Here is a 14,029-nt window from a genome sequence, read left to right as displayed (position 1 = left end):
CGTGCAACTTCTCGCGCACGGTCCCAACGCTCATCTGCCGCCGGTCGCCCTCGGTGATGCCTACCGAGCATGTCGGTGACGATTTCTCCACCCCGAATCTCTCGAAAGTCGTCACGGCCGCAGGACGCCGGGGTGATGCGGAGGTCGCGGACCTTCACCGGCGGCGGCTCCCCGGCGCCGTCCGGCGGCGCCGCGGCCGACGGCGGCGGCAGGCCGTACTTCTTCCGGGCCATCGCCAGCAGCTTCGCCTCGCCGTACTTGGCGGCCAGCGCGTCGACGTCCGCCAGCTTGCTCGGGTTGTGCTCCTCGTAGAGCGCCTCGAGCTCCGCGCGCAGCGAACGTCTCGTCGCGCTGGCGATCCGTCGCCGCAGGAGCGCGGCGGCGGCGCCTCGCCAGGCCGGACGGGACCACATGGCCGCGTCCACCTCGAGAGCTGCCACAGCCAGGGCGATGTTGGTGTGCAACACGCCTGGGAGTTGCATTGGCTGCCCGATTTGGCGCGTTTGATCGACTGGCCGGGCTGGAATCCTGCGGGCGCGCGCGATTCTGGTCGTCGTAACCGTGCGGCGCGGTTGTCCCGGCTCCGGCGGCGGCACGAGACCCGCGCGACCGGCGGCGCCGCCATGGACTACCTCATGTCCTTCTTCACGTCCATCGGCTGCTCCGTCGAGAGCGCGGCGACGCCGGCGCAGCAGGAGCTGCTCCTGACGGCGCTGAAGAACCACGTCAGCTTCAGCAAGCTCTCCGACGACGAGTTCGCGAAGCTCGTCGACGCCATGCAGGGCGCCCTCTTCCCCGAGGGGTCGGACATCATCGCGCAGGGCGCCGAGGGCGACTACTTTTACGTCGTCGAGAGCGGCCGCGCGAGCGTCATCATCGACGGCGAAACCGTGGGCGAGTACACGGAGCCCGGCAGCAGCTTCGGCGAGCTCGCCCTCTTCTCGCCCGAGGCGAAACGAGCCGCGACGATCCGCGCGGAGGAGGCGTGCTGCTGCTGGAAGCTCGACCGCGCGACGTTCGTCCGCGCCATCCAGCTCGTCGCCGAGGACACGGCGGTGCTCCAGGACGAGATCCTCCAGGCCGCCATCGCCCAGCGGACCCACGCGTGACGCGCGCCCCTGTGCTCTGTGATACATGAATAAGAGACCGCGTCCTGCGGAGGACTTCGAGGCAAATTTTCGCCACTTTTTTTCTGCCGCGCCGTGCCTCCTGAGGGCGTCCGGCGGGGGGTGGCGACTCGTCGACGATGCGCGGCGCGACGACGTTCGCGGCATTGATCGCGTGCGCGTTTGCGTGCCGGGACGATGCCGATTGGCACCGGCCGGACAAACCCGGTCGAGACTGCGATTGGGTCAAAAAGGACCCATCGCTTCGATGCGATAAAAAAGGTGATGACGGCGTGCGCGCCGACGTCGCGTGTCCGAAGACCTGCGACACCTGCCCGCCGCCGCGGCCGACGCCGGCGCCGACGACGCCGCGGCCGACGCCGGCGCCCACGCGATCTCCGACGTACGCGCCGACGCCGACGCCGACGCCCGAGCCGAGCTACGAGCCGTCCGTGTCGCCGGCGCCGACCTTCGAGCCCACGGCGACGCGCTTCACCGTGTCGTGCGCCGGCGATTCCATCACGGCCGGCGACGACGGCGACGACTACCCCGGCCGCCTCGCGAGGCTGCTTCGCGACGCGGACCCCTTCAGCGAGCGGGGCTACGACGTCAAGAACTTTGGGCGGTCGGGGACGACGGTGACGGACACGTCGCGGGACTATCGGGACTCCTCGCAATACGACAAGCTGCTGCGCGCGCCGACGGACGTCGCCGTGCTCATGTTCGGGACGAACGACGCGAAATTGGACAACGTGAAGAAGACGCGGAAGACCTACGTCTCCGCCTACCGCGAGTTGATCGCCGACGTCCGCGGCGCGCGGGACCCGGCCCCCGTCGTGCTCGTCGGGATCCCCGTGCGCTACGGGAACGCGGGCTTCGCGGACCAGTGGGGCGACGACGCGAGCTTCATCAACGACGAGCTCCCGGCCATGCTCGAAGAGCTCGAGGGCGACGTCGACGGCTTCGTCCCCTTCGACCTGGCCCTGACGGACGAGTCGCACTACGACGACCCCATCCATCCCAACTCCGCGGGCTTCGCGCGCATGGCCGCCATCGCCGCCGACGTCGTCCTCCGCTGGCGCACGCGCGCGCCGACGGTGTCGCCGTCGACGGCTTCGCCGACGCGGCAGCGGCCGCCGACGCGGGCGCCCACGACGGCCGCGCCTTCGACCGCCCGACCGAGCGCCGCGCCGACGGCGACGCCGAAACCGTCGACGGCCGCGCCGTCCGGCCGCCCGACGCCGACGCCGACCCTCGACTGCGACCGCGCCCACGTCGTCGCGCTCGCGCGGGACGGCGCGCGCTGGGCCGCGACCGTCGAACGGGCGGAGCTCGCGGCCCTGCTGGAGGACGGCGAGACGCTTCTCTGGAGCGAGGACGGCGGCTCCGCCTACGGCGGCCGCGACGCCGTGAGCGTCTGCCGGCCGGACGACGCGCGGCGCCTCGAGCTCCGCGTCGAGCTGCTCCCGGAGTTCTCGGACGCGTCGCTCGCGCTGACCGTCAACGGGGCGACGCTGGCCGTATCCGCCGGCGTCTACGCGCTCACCGTCGCGGACGACGGCGCCATCGTCGCGACGCCCGCGCCGAGCGGCGCGCCGACGGCCACCTTCGCGCCGACGCCGGCGCCCCAGATCCCATCGTCGAAGAAGAAGAACGGCGGCGACGCGACGACGGCGGGGCTCTACGTCGGCCTCGCCTTGGCGTGCGGATTCTTCGTCGTCGCCGTGCTCGCCGCGCTCCACGTCTACGGCTGCCTCGCGCGCGCGAGGCGCTTCGTCCCGACGCGCGCGCGGCCGCGGGGCGCCGAGTCGCCGCCGCCGCCGCCGCCGCCGTCGAGTACGCCGCCGCGGCGCTTCGTCGTCGACGACGACCTCCTCCTCTACGACGTCATCGAGGAGGAGGGGCCCGACGGCGAGGGCCCCGTGCTCTCGCCCGTGGACGACGTCGAGGGCGTCCCCGTCTTCCAGCTCTAGGGCGTAACTCGCGCTAGAGAGGTGTGCGGGGCGGCGTTCGGGACCCGGGCCGAGTACGCGTGTCGTCGCCAGAGCCCGGGTGGTAGGGATCGTCCTCGCGCAATGGAAATGCGCAGGCGACGTCCCAGCGGAGGTCGTTGAAGGCGTGCGCGGACGAGTAGTGCGAGATGAAGTTCGCGTCGGTCTTGGCGACGTCGACGAAGAAGAGCTTCGCGTAGAGGTCGTTGGCCCGCCGGGTCCACGCCGTCGACGACGCGGCGCGGAGCGCGCGGAAGTCCTCGAGTTTCCGCGAGAGCTGCGCGAACGTGAGCGACTGCTCGCCGCGGCGCGCCGCCTCCTTCATCCAGTCCTGGAGCGCGTAGTGGCTGATGTAGCTCTGGAGCCAGCGGTAGGTGCCGTCGGGCATGCTCGCGATCATCCAGACGTGCTCCAGGCCGGGCTCCGAGCGCTCGTACTGGCCGAGGCCGAGGCGGTAGACGAACGTCGGGTACGACCCGCCGTCCTCGGCCTCCGCGCGCGTCGCGTTGATGAAGCGCTCGAGCGCGTCGGCGCCGTGGTCGCCGTAGAGTCCGGCGTGATCGTTCGCGGCCCCGGCGCCGCAAAAATAGACCGTGAGCGAGAAGAGCGTCGACGCGCATCGCGTGCCGATCGCGAACTTTTGGTCGCCCGTGTCGGAGTACATGTCCTCGAACCGCGACCCGTCCGCCCCGCCGTAGTCCACCTCGCGACCGCGCGCGTCGAGCGTCTTCTCTCGCGTGAGATAGCCGAGCATCGACGGCGGCGCGCCGCTGATCTTCGACGCGCGCGAGTATTCGCGCACCAAAAACAGGTCGCGGGAGAGGTAGTCCCAATGCGCGCCGGCGACGCGCTGCGCGGCCGGGATCTTGCCGTCCTTCCAGGGAACCGCGGGTGCCATGAAGAGCATGTGCGCCGCAATGCCGACGAGCACCGCCGCGCCGGCAAATTTCGGCCACTGCGACTTGACCTGGCGACGTCTCGCTCGCGGATCGTCGTCGCTCACGATCGTGCCGTCGCCGAGAATCACGACCATCGTCAAGGATGCTCTGTGCCAGACTGTGGCTCGCTCGAGCCGACGGAGCGCTCCTAGGCCGGGTCGCGAGTCGCTTGTCGACTGCGGAGCGCTGCGGCGCTTCGACGACGACCTCCTCTACGACGTCATCGAGGAGGAGGGGCCCGACGCCGGGGCCGTGCTCCCTTCCAAGGGCTTGGACGCCGTCGAGGAGGCCGCCGTCTTCCAGCACGAGCGGCAGCCCGGACCTGCTTGAGGTTTTGCTTTCACATGACAAAATCAGATCGAGGATCCATCATCATCAAGATGGAGGCGTCGCCTCCGGCCGAGGCCACTTCTCCGCCGCCCGCACCGGCGCCGGTTGCAGCCGCGCCGGCACCGGCTGCACCAGCGCCCGCGGCCGGCGACGAGCCGCCGCCGAAGAAGGCCAAGAAGGCCAAGGCCAAGGACGACGGCGCGACGACGCGCAAAGGTGCGCAGCGCGCCGCACGCGCCGCACGCGCCGCCGCCGGAGCCGCCGCAATGCGTAGGCAAGTGGACCATCGAGGAGACGGAGTTCACGACGCGCATCATCGAGCTCTTCAACACGGGCCTGCTCGAGCTGCCCGAGGGCGCGACGCTGCGGAGCTACCTCGCGCAAAAGCTCAGCTGCGACCCGATGCGCATCACGAAGAAGTTCTCCGGCGCGTCCTGCCTCGGCAAGCGCGTCTTCCACTCGTCGGTCAGTGCCGCGGCGTCCGAGCTTGTTCGCGCGTTTATAGCTCTTGACCGTCGCCCCGCGTTCGCAGACCGGTCGGCAGCGCAACTCCGCGTCCGCGGTCGCGCCGTCCGCGGCGTCCGTCGCCGCGGCGCAGCAGGAGCTGAGCGTCCTCGAGGCGCGCTTCGTCGACGCCTGCATCCGGTCCACGGAATCCAAGGACGCGCGCATGATCGACCTCGAGGCGCGGTTCCTGCACTCGCACGACGTGGTGTCGACGCCGGCGATCGACGCGTTCATCATGCAGTCCTGCCAGCCGCGGCCGGGACCCGCCGCGCCGCAAGCGCGCGCGGCGCCGCCGGCGCCCGCGGCGAGGCCCGCGGGCGACACGGTCCCCGCGAACCTCCTCCTCGGCTTCGTCCAGTCGCTCCACCGCTCCGACAGCCACAGCGAGCTCGTCGACTTCGTCGAGGACGTCCGAACGAAGACCGACCGGTGAGAGGGGCAGAAATCTTAATCCAAGCTCGTATCGGTGCCGGGCTTGCCGCCGCCTCCGCAGGTTCGGTAGAGGCGCGCGTTCGAACCAGGAGCAACTTGCTGTGCAACTTGAACGACTCGTCGAGTTCTTCGACGGAGCTGCTCTCCGCTGCGGCGGCCGCGCGCGGGCGCACCGAAGCGCGTCGAGCATCGCGGCAGGAGCACGCACATCGACAGCCATCGAAGCCTGCCGAGCATTTGCGGCAGGAGCACGCACATTGACAGCCATCGACGCACACACACATCGACATCGACAGCCATCGACGCACACACACATCGACCATGGACGAGCTCGACGGCGCCGTCGCGCGGCTCACGGCGTCGGAGTCGCGGGTGACGGAGGCGGAGCCGGACGGCCTCGTCGGCGCGCGGTGCGTCGAGATTTTGCCCGGCGGCAGCGAGAGCCGCGAGGTCGGCGGCGCGGTCGTCGAGGCGTCGCTGCCGCCCATCGCGACGGCGGAGGTCGCGGTCGCCGACGACTCGGACTCGAACGTCGTCGTCTGCGAGAACGTCTGGCTCCCCGCGGGCGGCCTCGTGGAGATGCAGTACGCGATCACGGTGGACCTGGAGGTCCTCGACGAGCACGCGCGGCCGCCGCCGCCGCCGCCGCCCGACGAGCAGGTCTGCGCCGTCCGCTTCGCGCCGCGGCTCCGGCGCGACGAGAGCGGCGGCTGGCGCCGCGACGGGGAGGACGTCCGCATGACCGAGGCCGCGCTGCCGTAACATCCCTAGGACTGGCGGCGGGCGGTGTGGCGCTTCGCTTCAGAGTTCCTACAAGCAGGACTCGGACGCCCCTTCAGGCGGCGCGGGACGCCTCGAGCGCGCGCTTGAGGCGCGCGCGGTCGCCGGCCTTGAGGTCGAGCTCGCCGAGGAGCGACGCGAGGTCGCCGGCGTCGAGCGCGCCGTAGAGGTCGTCCAGGCCGACCTTCTCCGCGGCGAGGGCCGGCGCGGCGCCCTCGAGGCCCGCGGCCGCGAGCACCGCGGCGAGCGGATCGGCCGCGGGCGCGGCCGCCGCGCGGCTCTGCATGAGCCCGCGGACCTGGTCGGCCTCGGCCGCGGAGAGCGGCGTCTTGCGGCTCGCGAGCGCCGCCGCCGCTGAGAGCGGGTCCCGCCGGGGCACGTCGACCGCGACGCGGAGGCTGCCCGTCGCCTTGCAGCCGCCCGTGGCCTCGAGGTCGTACCATTTTGGCGCGGCGTCCTCGACGTCGGCGACGTCGATGTTGACCTCGCCCATGGCGTCGTCGGCCGTGAGGCGGTCGTAGTCGAAGACGAGGAAGCGGAGGCGGCTCGTGCGCGGCGAGAGGTCGACCTCGAAGGTGTCGTCGTAGGTCGGGTTCAGGTTCTTCTTCACGGTCTTCGTGCGGTGGACCTCGACGCCGTCGCGGAGCACGACGACGTAGGGGTCGCTCGAGGGCTTGGACGTGAGGTGGATGTCCGACGCGACCAAGCCCCGCGCGGCCGCGATCGTGAGCGTCGCGGCGGCCGTCGGCGGCGCCTCGGACCGCGCGCCCGCGAACGTGAGCTCCGTGACGCGCGCCGGCCGGTCCGCGGCGTTGAGCGCCACGAGCCGCAGCCGCGCGTGGAGGCGGCCGCAGGGCGCGCCGGACGGCGACCGGAGGAGCAGCGTGCCGCGGCGGCCCTTGTGCGCGGCGCCGCCGCTCAGGTCCGCGTCGGGGAGAGGGTCGCCCGCGAGCAGAGCCGCGACGCTCAGCGCCGCGCGCCCGAGGCCGCCGCCGGACGAGTCGCCGCGCCGCGACCAGTCGCGGACCTCGAGGTCGACGACGTCCGTCGGCCCCACGGGCACGGCGTGCATGGCGTTGATCTTGCGCCAGCGGGGCTGCGTCGCGCGGTGGTCGACGTTCGTGCGGCCCTCCTCGCCGCCCGCGACGGAGATCACGACGTAGGCGTCGGGGAAGTTGGCCTTGGACTCGAAGGCCGCGCCGCGCGCGGCGACGTCGTCCGCGCGCGGGAGCCAGAGATAGAGCGCGTGCGTCAACGCCCGCTTCGCGTCGCGCGGCTTCGCGAAGGTCTGCGTGCCGCCGGCGCGCTTGTCGAAGGTCGCGAGCGCGAGCGCGAGCTGCAAGCGCCCGCAGACGCGGCAGCCGTCGGTAGGTTCCACGGTGATCCAGAGCGACCGCTCCACGGACGGGTCGTCGTAGTCGCCGCGCATGACCGCGGCGCCGTGCGCGTCGCGCGCGGCGAAGAAGCGGCCCCAGTCCTCGAGGAGGTCCGAGATCTTCACGTTGACCTCGCCCATGGGGTCGTCGGCGGACCACTGGTCCCAGTCGAAGATCTGGACGCGGACGCGCGAGGCCTCGGCGACGAGCAGATCGAAGCACGCGTCGTCGTCGTCGTCGTCGCCCGAGGCGCCGGCGCCCGTCCAGTCCGGGTCCAGCGTCTGCTTCTGCGTGGACGTGCGGCCGACCTCGCGGCCGTCGACGAGCACGACGCAGTAGGGGTCGCTCTTGCCCTTGACGAAGCTCAGCGCGGACCGGTCCTTGTCGACGAGCCCCGCGCCGCGGAGCACCTTGAGCCGGAGGCTGTGGCTCGCCGTCGTCGTCGCCGCGGCGACGTTGACGTCCGTCGCGGCCAAGCGCGCGAGGCCCTCGGCGCGGCCGAGGCCCGCGGCGTCGTCGCGGAAGCCGAGGGGCCGCCGGTGCTTCTCGACGGCCTTGCGGAGCGCGCTCAGCAGCAGCTCGTAGCGCGCGATGCGCTGCACGGGCATGATGGCCAGGGCCTGCATCGTGAGCTTCCGCGGGTTCCGGGAGACGTCGGCCTCGCAGCCGTCGACGAGCGCGCCGAGGTCCCCGTCGCTCGTTCGCGCGGCGGACCACGTCTCCCAGACCGACGCGTAGGCGACGACGTAGGCGCCGTAGGCGTCGCAGAGCTCCGGCGCCAGGGCCTCGAAGCAGTCGGCCCACGCGCCCGACGCCTTGGCGGCCTCGAACGCGGGCAGGACCCTCGTCTCCGCGAGCGCGAGGACGACGTCGAGCGCCTCGAAGACGCGGTCGAGCACCTCGAGCACGCCGACCTGCTCGACGCGCCGCTGCTTCGTGCCCATCTCGAGGCGCAGGGGGCCCTCGAAGGCGTCGCGGAGCACCTTGAGGTCGCTCACGTAGGCCGCCTCGCTCGCGACGAGCTCGTCGTTCGCGGCGCCGACGGCGCCCGCGACGCGCGCGAGCGTGGACCCGCCGGGCGCGGCGCCGCCCGCGAACGCGACGGCGACCTCGAGCTCGCCCTTGGCCTTGGCGCAGCCCGCGCACGGCGCGACCGCGACCCAGCGCGCCGCGCCGCCCGTCGCCGCGAACGCCGCGCGGCCGTCGAACTTGTGCTCGCCCATGGGATCCTGCGGTTCGCGGGGGGGGGTTCGTCGAGCGGGCGCGTTTTCCGACGGGGCGGGTTCGCGCGCGCCGCGCCGGGGCCCGTCCGCGTTTTCACAGGGGGGTTCGTCGAGCGGGTGCGTTTTCCGACGCGCGGGGCGGGTTCGCGCGCGCCGCAACGGGGCCCGTCCACGTTTTCACGGGGGGTTCGTCGAGCGGGCGCGTGATCCGACGCGCGGGGCGGGTTCGCGCGCGCCGCGCCGGGGCCCGTCCGCGTTTCGTCGACGACGAATCGACGGACGCGGGCGCGCGCGTCGCGCGAGAGCTTGTCCTTGTCGAAGAGGCGGAGCTCGACGGAGACGGGGCCCGTGCCCGCGACGAAGGCGCGGAACGACGTGCGCTCGCTCCAGCATGGGTTGAGCGACTTCGTGATGACTTCTGTGCGGCCGATTTCTTTGCCTTCGACGACGACGACGACGTAGGGGTCGCTGCTTGATTTACTGAACATGGACGTGTCCATCGCGAGGAGTCCCCGGCCCTTGGAGACGACGACCTCGAGCTCCATGGCGGCGGCTGAGGCTGGTTCTCGACGGCTCTGGCGTTTCTCTGCTCTCGCCACAAGATGGCCGCTCCGAGCGGCCAAGGCCTGAAGGCCTCCCGAGACGCCGTCCGGCGCCCCCCGCCGTAGGCCTCGCCGTAGATTAGTGGGTGTCTAATGTCGCGAGGGTGGCGATGGACGACTCGTCGCCCTACTCGCCCGCGCACACCAGACCGTGAAGGTCGGCGCGGAGAGGAACAACAACGCCGCGGCGACGACGCCAAGGCCAAGCACGACTCGCCCGCGCACAAGCGCAGCATCTCGGGCTCGGGCGACGACGCGGCGTAAAGAATTAGGCTATACTCGCGCGTCGAGGAGCGCGAGGCACTCTGTGGCTTTGTCGTCACCCTTGGCAGCGGCGCGCTCGAACCAGTATCTGGCTTTGCCGAGGTCGAGTTCCGTGCCTTTTTCAAAGTAGTAACAGCAGCCAAGGTTATGCTCTCCAATGGTATAGCCTTGATCCGCCGAGAGCGCGTAGCACCGGAACGCTTCTTCAAATTTCCCCTCAGAGCGAAGTACATTCCCTAAATTGTTTTGCGCGAGCGCGTCGCCCCGATCCGCGGCCATTCGAAACAGCCGCTCAGCCTTGTTCTTGTCCAGCTTGACGCCACTTCCAGTCTCGTGCAACCGACCAAGGTTTGTCATCGCCACCACGTCTCCGAGCTCCACGCCGCGCCGGTAAATCTTCGCGGCTTTCTTATCGGATTTCACGAGACCGTAACGACCGTGGCTGTACGCATGTCCCAAAAACGCAATCGCTTCCGGCACCTCGTTCTCCACGTGGCGGCGAAGACGCGCGAGCTCCTCCGCATTGGATCTTGCGCGCGGTACACGACAGAGGGGACACGCGTCGGTGCCGATCTTGACCTCGCACGATCGGCAGACCTGTCGGCAGCAGCAGATGCGAAGCGAGCCCGCATCATTCACGTCCCAGTCCTCAAGACAGATCGGGCACCGCGACCCGTACCGCGCCGACTGCGGCTCCCGCTCCGGGTTCGCCTCGCGCCGCAGACGCGCCGCCTCGTGCTCCGCGGCGATGCGCGCGCGGACCTCGTCGGCGTGCGACCGCGGCGCGGGTCCGTAGAACACGTCCCGCGGCGGCGACGGCGGGGGCGTCGGCGCTTCCGCCCGCGCCGCCTCCGCGGCCTGGATCTTCTTGCACACCTTCCGGTGGCCCCGGTCGCGCCAGTCGATGCGTTGGCAGTCCGTCGAACAGTAGGCCGTCGTGCCGCAACCTGCGCAAGCCTTGGCCTTGTCGGCGCCGCAGATCTCGCAGGTCTTGAGAGTGTCGAGTTTTTTGCCCTTCGCTCGGGCCATGCGATTCTCATACTCCAACTTCTTCTCCCGCCACGACATCACTCCTGCGCGTCCTTTGGGGCGTCGCCAAGCTCTCTCGACTCGATTGGTCGCTGCAACCCCAAAATTGCTGAAGCACGCCGGGCGTACCCTGCCCACGCCTCGTCCGGAAGCCTCTGCAATAGGACAGCCTCGGGACATGACAATCTTAGGGAAGATTTTGGGAGTGGCGAGGGATGGCATTGTGACGGGATTCCGAGACGCGCGAGAGCCGGAGGCCCGGAGCGCGGCCGCCGGCGCCTTTCATGGTAAGACACCCGAATCCGTGCCAACCAACACAATACTTTCACGGCCTGGGTCGTCTAGGCATCCTTGAGCTCGATACCCTCGACGCACGGGAACCAGCTGGGCTGGCGCGTCATCTCCCCGTTGATCCGGACTCGCATGGACTCGGTCTGCGACGCGACGCGAAGCAGGCTGAGCATGGTCCGCGGAAGTATAATGCTTCGCGTTGGCTTCCGAGAAATCCTTGTGCTCGCCGCCGAATTGCACGACGCGATAGAGGCAGACGAACTCGTCCTTCGTCCAGAGATGGCCGCGGGTCACGGACTCGACGACGATCAAGGCGGAGAAGACGCGATCGAGGACGCGCACGTGGTCGATGGAGAACTGGTTCATGTCGACGATCTTCGACAGCGACTCCTTCATCTCCGCGCGCAGATTTTCGACAATCTTGTGGCAGCCCATGAAGACGGCGAGCTCGTAGACATCGGCGACGACGTCGAAGACGTCGTACGCGAAGGAAAATTGCTCGCGGACGAGCGCGTGCGAGTAGACGACGCGGAGGAGCGTCGAGAGCGCCGAGATTGAGCCGACCGGGATCGGGATAGGCTCGTCGAGGTTCGGGCAGTCGCGCACAAGGGCTGAATACGTCGTGAGAATCGATCGATTCACGTGCACAGAACCTGAGCCATCAGCGAGCTCGAGCGTCAAGTTCTGCTCAAATTCGCTGTTCTCCCACGGCCGCGGCGCCTCGTTCGTCTTCGACTCCTCAACTCCTTCCATCGTCGTCTGGCGTCCAGAAGCGGGTCGATCCCGTCTGGATCCGAGTTTTTGCGATCGAGCCTGTGGTAATTGCATTCTTAGGGAAGGTTTTGGAGTGACGAGGGATGGGATCGTGACGGGAATCTGGGACGCGCGAGAGCTGGAGCGCGGCCGCAGGCGCCTAGATGTAGACGAGAAGGCGCGCGAGGTTCTCTATAGCTGGCTCGTAGCCCTTGGCAGCGGCGCGCTCGAACCAGTATCTGGCTTTGCCGAGGTCGACTTCCGTGCCTGCTCCGGTCAGGTAACAGCCGCCAAGGTGACACTCCCCATGCGTATAGCCTTGATTCGCCGCGAGCGCAAAGTACCGGAACGCCTCTTCAAATTTTTTCTCAGAGTAAAAGTCCTCCGCTGAACAGACCTGCGCGCACGCGTCGCCCCGGTCTGCGGCCATGCGAAACAGCCTCGTCGCCTTCTTCTTGTCCAGCTTGACGCCCCACCCCTCGTTGTACATCTCCCCAAGAAGTGACATCGCGTGCACAACTCCGAGCTCCACAGCGCGCCGGTAAATCTTCGCGGCTTTCTTATCGGATTTCACGAGGCCGAAGTAACCCATGTGGTACGCAACTCCCAAAAACGTAATCGCTTCCGGCACTTCGTTCTCCACGTGGCGGCGAAGACGCGCGAGGTATTCCGCATCGTTTTCTGCGCGCGGTAAGCGACAGAGGGGACACGCGCCGAAGCCGATCTTGTCCTCGCACGATCGGCAGACCATCCGGCAGCAACAGACGCGAAGCACGGTGTTCACATTCACGTCCCAGTCGTCGAGACAGATCGGGCACCGCGACCCGAGCCGTGCCGAGAGGGGCTCAGGCTCCGGGTTCGCCTCGCGCCGCACGCGGGCCGCCTCGTGTTCCGCTGCGATGCGCGCGCGGATCTCGTCGGCGTGCGACCGAGGCGCGGGGCCGTAGAAGACCTCCTTCGGGGGCGCCTCGGCCCGCGCCGCCTCCGCCGCGCGCTCGCTTCGGATCTTCTTGCACGCCTTTCGGTGACCCCGCTCGCGCCAATCGATGCGTTGGCATTCAGTCGAACAATACTGCGTAGTTCCGCACGGGCAGTTCAGCAAAGTTCTCGGTTTCGCCCCACAAATCGTGCACGTCAAACGCAGCTGTAGCGCTTTCGCCCGCGCCTTCTTCTCTTCGTATTCGCGCTGCTTCTCGACGTACTCGGCCTTCATCATCCGCGGTCTATAGTTGTGGCTCTCCTCACCAAGTCTTAGCGAAGGGCAAAATCGCTCAAAATCTTACCCCAGGCTAAGCCTCTAGATCATCGCGTTCATGCCCCCTCGGCGGCGGCGTCGGCCTTGCGCCAGGCGGGCTTCGCGTTCAGGAACGCGAGGCCTAGACCGCGACGGTCGGCGGCGCGGAGAGGAACGCGGCGACCAAGGCCGAGCACGACTCGCCCGCGCGCAAGCGCAGCATCTCGGGCTCGGGCGACGACGCGGCATAAAGATTGTTAGGCTATACTCGCGCGTCGAGGCGCGCGAGGGCCGCTATAGCAAACTCGTCGCCCTTGGCAGCGGCGCGCTCGAACCAGTATCTGGCTTTGCCGAGGTCGACTTCCGTGCCTTCTCCGTCCCTGTAACAAACGCCAAGGCAGGCCTCACTAGCGGTAAAGCCTTGATCCGCCGAGAGCACAAGGTACCGGACCGCTTCTTCACATTTCTTTTCAGAATGAAGTAAATTCGCTAAATTGCATTGCGAGACCGCGTGGCCCCGATCTGCGGCCGCGCGATACAGCCGCTCCGCCTTCTTCTTGTCCAGCTTGACGCCACTTCCAGTCTCGTACATGTCCCCAAGATTATTCATCGCGTCCACGTCCCCGAGCTCCACGGCGCGCCGGTAAATCTCCGCGGCTTTCTTCTCGGATTTCACGAGACCGCAGGCACCATAGCGGTACGCATTTCCCAACAACGAAATCGCTTCCGGCACCTCGTTCTCCACATGGCGGCGCAGACGCGCGAGCTGCCCCTCATTGCTCCATTCGTAAGGTTTGCGACAGAGGGGACACGCGCCGGTGCCGATCTTGTCCTCGCACGATTGGCAGACCCTCCGGCAGCAACAGATGCGAATCACGGTCTCCGTGCGATTCACGTCCCAATCCTCGAGACAGATCAGGCACCGCGACCCGTACCGCGCCGACGCCGGCTCGGGCTCCGGGTTCGCCTCGCGCCGCACGCGGGCCGCCTCGTGTTCCGCCGCGATGCGCGCGCGGATTACGTCGGCGTCCGACCGAGGCGCGGGGCCGTAGAATACGTCCCGCGGCGGCGACGGCGGGGGCGTCGGGGCCTCGGCTCGCGCCGCCTCCGCGGCCTGGATCTTCTTGCAGACCTTCCGGTGGCCCCGGTCGCGCCAGTCGATGCGTTGGCAGT

At 69.1% G+C, this 14,029-nt stretch overlaps 2 protein-coding genes across 2 annotated transcripts; one reads left to right on the top strand and one right to left on the bottom strand.

The window, feature by feature from the left end:
• Positions 1 to 686: 686 nt before the first annotated feature.
• On the top strand, positions 687 to 1,025 carry AURANDRAFT_7177 (hypothetical protein; the record flags this gene model as incomplete). The annotated part of the gene is made up of 1 exon (XM_009034629.1): positions 687 to 1,025. A coding segment is annotated over one exon (339 nt), but the record flags the coding sequence as incomplete, so codon positions are not given.
• An 8,533-nt stretch (positions 1,026 to 9,558) lies between these two features.
• AURANDRAFT_19925 (hypothetical protein) lies at positions 9,559 to 13,517 on the bottom strand (the record flags this gene model as incomplete). Its single annotated transcript, XM_009034886.1, has 3 exons — positions 9,559 to 9,765; positions 11,882 to 12,181; positions 13,218 to 13,517. Coding segments are annotated over 3 exons (807 nt in total), but the record flags the coding sequence as incomplete, so codon positions are not given.
• Positions 13,518 to 14,029: the final 512 nt, after the last annotated feature.

This window comes from Aureococcus anophagefferens (assembly GCF_000186865.1).
Source record: "Aureococcus anophagefferens unplaced genomic scaffold AURANscaffold_2, whole genome shotgun sequence".
Lineage (NCBI taxonomy): Eukaryota > Pelagophyceae > Pelagomonadales > Pelagomonadaceae > Aureococcus > Aureococcus anophagefferens.
Note: the sequence above shows the minus strand (reverse complement) of the source record. Positions and strands in the feature narration are given on the sequence as shown.